Source organism: Parasteatoda tepidariorum, chromosome 5, assembly GCF_982258835.1.
Source record: "Parasteatoda tepidariorum strain Cologne lab strain chromosome 5, Ptep-v5.0, whole genome shotgun sequence".
NCBI lineage: Eukaryota > Metazoa > Arthropoda > Arachnida > Araneae > Theridiidae > Parasteatoda > Parasteatoda tepidariorum.
The window spans coordinates 8,369,724-8,375,723 of record NC_141759.1 but is presented as its reverse complement, the minus strand read 5'-3'; the positions used below and the strand labels follow the sequence as shown (position 1 = coordinate 8,375,723).

The window sequence follows — 6,000 nt, the reverse complement described above, 5'->3', positions numbered from 1 at the left end:
TGGGTACTCGGAACCTACTGGGTTACAAATAATTAAATATCCGCATCTTTCAAAATTTTTAAACTCGGTATATCATCTATAATCATGAACTATCGCAGCGAAAAATGGGTTTCGTAGAAACTGATATTTTAGAATTAATACAATAGATTCATTATTTGCTCTCTGCAAAAAAGGGTTTCTCAAAATTGTTCAAATATGAGTTGAAATAGCTTAGAAAAAAAATACTAATCGAATTCCAATAGCCTTTAAAATGGAACATTGTCCTCAAATGTCACAAAATACAAGCTTTATTAGTTAATAAGAATAAATTATTTGAAAAGAAAATCTAATTATTTAATATTTTCCTGCACTTACTTTCGTTTTAAAATTATTTATGAATAAAGAATGTATTCAAATCGGTAATCAATATTTTCCTATTTATCAATATTGGTACTTTTCCGTCATGTTTGTTTACAAAAGAAGACGGATTTTCGGAGCTGTTTCATCATTGAACATTTAATTACACTTTAATAAATTCGACTATATTTGTTTTGGAGCTTTTTTAACACATTTTCGATGAATTTTAAGAAACTCTTTTTTACAGTGTTTCATAATTCTGTACACGAATTTAAATAAATGGAATAAATGCAATTGACTTTTGTTTTAAGCTTGAAGCATGGAAATTAAGTTCAAAAATGTTTGAGTATACGATGAAACGAAACTTTTTTATTGCAAAGCAGTATTAGCAAGTTTCTAATTATTTTTTATTGATTTTAAAAGGGAAATTAGTCTTTTTTAATAGTCTCTTTTAATTGATTAAGCTGGATAAATTATTTGAAGTGCTCAAAAATTTAGACGCTTAAATCCTTGTCTATTTATTCCATGATCGGGATAGCCTGGCTGGCAGGGAGCGGAGTGCATATACGAGAGGTCGTGAGTTCAATCCTCGTGAGCCAAGTACACCCGCGTGTACAAAATGGTGATTGGTCATGCTCTGGTTCAGGTAAAATTTACGATCTGTGGAGGGACGGATGCATTATGTGTGAATGTGTCATCCCTGTAAAGGGGGATGTGGCGTATGTATGTTCTCGCCGGATCATACTCATGGATGTTTCCCAGACCGACGCCAATAGCCAATTCTTCAGCTCTAATGCAACGTAAATTAAAGTCCTCCACTTTAATTTTTTCTTAGGTTCTCGACCATACGTAAGATTTTTCTGTGTTAATTTGAGTTTTTCTTCTTTAAATAAATAATTTGTTATAAACTAGTCAACGTAGTTAAAGTTGTACAAATTTCAAAATTTTCATTACCCAGCACTAACGCTGCAAACTGAGCTATTGGCGATGTTGGTCTGGAAAACATCCCTGAGGACGATCTGAAAATATGCCATCTCAATTTGGATAACCTGAAAAGGGAGGGAGCCTCGCTGTGGTCACCGGATGACTTGCACACGAAATAATTTACGGTAGAGCAGTTTAGCAATTCAAAAAATTACCGATGCAATGTAATTGCATCTCAGGTTGATACCTGATTTGTAAACTTTCGATGATTTTTTTTCACAGGTTTAACTATTTTCACAGATTTACCCTTATTATTTTTCCATCCAATATTTTGCACCTAAAGACAAATCAAAAATAATTTTCATCATTATTTTCTTGCATGTTGTACAGTACGCAAATAACACAGACAACCCAGAAAAACTTTTAATCTTAAAATCGGATCTTCAAGTTCTAGGACGCAATCTTATTGCCTCGAAAAAATTATCTTAAATATTCAAATCCATTCGTGTACTTGATAATTTAAATGATGAAATCAGATTCAAAAGTGACGAAATCAGATACGTTTCTCTTATTAAACTTTTTTATGACGGATTTGAATTTTATACTTCCAAAATGCAGAGGTAACCACAATCTGGGAAATATAGTCCCAATAGTTTGGTCCGGAAAGCGATTCAAATTTAGGACTCCTAAATATTAATTCTATTTTTTGAGTGTTTTGCCATATCTCAAATCGAAAAACTTGCACGTAATTTCATAACTCGTTACTCCAAAAATAATTACATGCAAAAAGTAAATGCTTTTTATATATTTGATATTTTATTATTTTTTAATTTTAACGTGTAATTTTCAAATGCAAACTACAAAACTGAAACGAAATCGAATGCTCCAAACGAAACAAATTGGAAAATTCTGCACATAATTATAACATTTTTTATCCAAAGCTAATTTTTTCAAAACCTTTTTTTCGTGAATATTTGCTATTTATCTAATCATATTATTTAATAATAGTCGAAAACATTTTTAACATTTAAGGTGCAGAATTTTTTATAATTTTTTTAAAAAATGTAATTTTCCATGGAAAAATACAAAAATATAGCGAAATCGATCGAATAGTTCCTGCGCAATCAAATTTTCAAGTATTCATACGTTTACAACTCGATTTCTCAGGAACCATAGAAACATGCATAATATTGTGATTGCAGATTGATTTATTTGCAATCAGATTTTCAAAAAAGTGAAATATACATAAATATAAATATGTAAAAAGAGTTTTAGTAAATTAGTTTTCAAGCCACGTATGGAAGTTTTAAGAAAATAAGGAGGCCATATTTTAATGCGAAGCTTCAAATGAGTTATGCGGTGCAAAAAATCGTATGAAAAATAAAATAACTCTCAAAAGTGGATCATGGTAGCATTTTTTTTTAATATTGAAAAAAAAAAAAAAAAGATTATACCCGGATGCCCCCTTTGGGGGCGGGACGGGGTTTAGCAATAAAAATATTGAAAAAAAGATTCTGATTAATTATCGAGTACACTGATCAATTCATACTTCAATACACACTTCATACACTATTACAATGCACTATTATAATACGCTAATTAATTCATTAAATACATAATAAATTCATTTAATTAGCTGTGAGTTTTTGTTTGTTTCAAGACAAAATTATACATTTATGTAGTAAAACAGATAATTGGTATATGAAATTGCAATAAAATATGATATTAATATGCTTCCACTGTTTATCGATAATTTTATCGATAAATCAATAAATAAAATTATAACATAAGATCACTTTCGTGAGCTAATATAAATGTTTTTGGTAGAAAACAAACTTTAGGTTTTTATATCCATAAACGTAATAGGCATGCAAGTTTGTAAGAAAGTCTTTTGAATGTGTAAGCCGTCCATTAATTTTTATCACTTTTCCATGCAAGCGTGAAATTAAACTGCAAGTACTTTATAATGGAGTTTCCAAATAATGGTAATATCTTGTTTTATTCCGTTCTCTGTAATTCATCTTTAAAATTTAATGTGTTCATAGCAATTAAATAGCTTTTTTGAATCTCGTAATACACTAAGATAAAACCATGAAATAATATTACGTTAAGTTAATCACTTTTTGATTTGTCTGCTAAATGTAATGCTCTTTCAAAACTGAATGAGTTTCTTTGGATTTGGTTTATATTTTTTTTAAAATTAAAATTCGATGAATTAAAAAAAAAACTCTTGAAAAGACATTCAATTTCATTAGGAAAACATTTCTTCTCATGTGCATTTTATGGGTAAGTTATTGCTTTTATTTAATTGATCAAGTGAAAATTTATGCACTGTTTCAAAATCGCGTTAGATTTTTTTTATAAAAAATTCTGAATTATAATATTTACTAAAACATTTACATGTGATAACTGTGATTTTTAAAAGATATAGTTGCTTCGAAATCACGTTATTTGCCGTAGTTCACCGTATCAATTACTAAAAAGTACCGGCTCCTTAGGGTGCCGCAAAATCCATCACTTTTTGCTGTTAAATCCAGTTTTATCAAAACATTCTGCGGAACTGAAATATCTGATAAACGATTACTTTTACAGTTATAATTACCGTAAAATCACTGAACTATTCTTATTAAATAAATATTAGTTTAAAACGTACGGTATAATATTTTATGGTAAAATGGACTTTGCGGAAAAAGCACCCAAAGTGCCGGTAGTTTTACGTGATCCTAAATTTTTTATTGCGTACTGATAGGTAGTTGTTGGTCTACATACTTAGTGCATGTCTATATCTATTGCTCTGGGAAATTGACTGTTACTAACATATCACTAAATAGTACATTTAAGCAACATTAGAATATTTTATTATTAACTTATTTTATTTTTAACAAATATATTTTATTATTAACTATTATTTTGCATTATTAACCATTATATTTATTATTAACTATTATTATATTATTAACTTATTTTATTTTATTATTAACTTATTTTAAAATAATTAAGTATTTTATTTATTACAGAAAATTTAGACTTAAACTTGTTAAATTTGAATTATAACTGTACCGTGAAATATTTAGGAAAAAACTGATGGTTTAAAATATTTTTTCTTCAAAATGACGATTAAATATAGGATTTCAATGTTTTAAAAAATTTTATACTTTGAGAACTGTTTATTAATTGACGCAGCTGAAAAACATGTACCTCTTAAACTCTGTTATTGGTTAAATTACATAATTATTTTCCTAATTTTTATATAAATGTGAACATGATCCAAAAAAAGATTTTTTTTTTCATTTGTTTCTCTGCCACCTAAATATAGGAATTACTTATTACTAGATATTTAATGTTTCATTTTCAAGGAGTTGTATTCATTCCATCCTGAAAATTATGATTCAAATGATTTCAGATTTACTCAAAATAAATCACTCTTACCACAAGAGTCAGTAGGATATTCAATCAAGGTGAGATGATCTTTGTATATTTTTTTTAAAAAAATTTGATAATTCGTAAGACTGTCATTTTTATTACAAACTGTCAGAATCTGTTAAATTTTTTAAAAAAAATTCCAGCTAGTGTGCCAGTATAAAAATATTTTTTTTCCACAGAAAAAATCTATTATTTAAAAACTGACACATGTTTCTTTAAGCAAATGAGTACTGTTCTTCGAACAAACAAACAGTATTATTTTAACAAAAATCAATATATTAAAAAATGAATACAAAATAACTTATTTTATTTATATATAAATTGTTATATATATATATATATATATATATATATATATATATATATATATATATATATATATATATATATATATATATATATATATATATATATATATATATATATATATATATATATATATATGTATATATATATGTATATACATATGTATATATATATATATATATATATATATATATATATATATATATATATATATATATATATATATATATATGTATATATATATGTATATAGATATGTATATACATATGTATATATATATATATATATATATATATATATATATATATATATATATATATATATATATATATATATATATATATATATATATATATATATGTATATATATATATATATACATATATATATATATATATATATATATATATATATATATATATATATATATATATATATATATATATATATATATATTATATATAAATTATATTCATGCATAAATTGTTCCTGTTATAAGCTTAAAGTAAAATTCGCAAGACTAATCAACACAATGATTCGAAAAAGTTCATGGAGAAGGAGAACTTTGTTTCTTGAGGCACAGAAGCTCAAGTTTTCCTTAAAAAAAAAAGTCAAACCGTTTTCATCTTAAAAGTCTTATTTAAATCATATTTCAGTGTAAAAGCAATTAAAACTATAGTGATCAACCTTTATAAAATTGTCAGTCAACCAAAAAATTATGTTTAAAGAAATAAAATGATCTGGCAGAACGTATCATCTTGACAATAAAGTCGATTCGCAGTTTCATTTCCAAATAACATTTCAGTCACTCTTATTAGCTTACAAAATTTTTAGTAAATGACAATTAATGCATAGAAATTATTATTTAATTATTCAGACTTCACTTTTAATATTTCAGATATAGATAAAATTCTATGCACCATTCATCTTTACCTCTTGTTTCACTGCAATTAAACCAGCTGTTAATTGAATAAAATTTAAACTTATCAAGTTGTGAAAATTGTGTTAAAT

At 25.8% G+C, this 6,000-nt stretch overlaps 1 protein-coding gene across 1 annotated transcript in view; it reads left to right on the top strand.

The window, feature by feature from the left end:
- Positions 1-955: 955 nt before the first annotated feature.
- LOC107451803 (uncharacterized) overlaps positions 956-6,000 on the top strand; it is a 62,266-nt gene continuing 57,221 nt past the window's right edge. The window contains exon 1 of the mRNA XM_087162607.1: positions 956-982. Within this exon, the coding sequence (XP_087018733.1) occupies positions 956-982 (27 nt within the window). The remainder of the gene's footprint in view (positions 983-6,000) is intronic.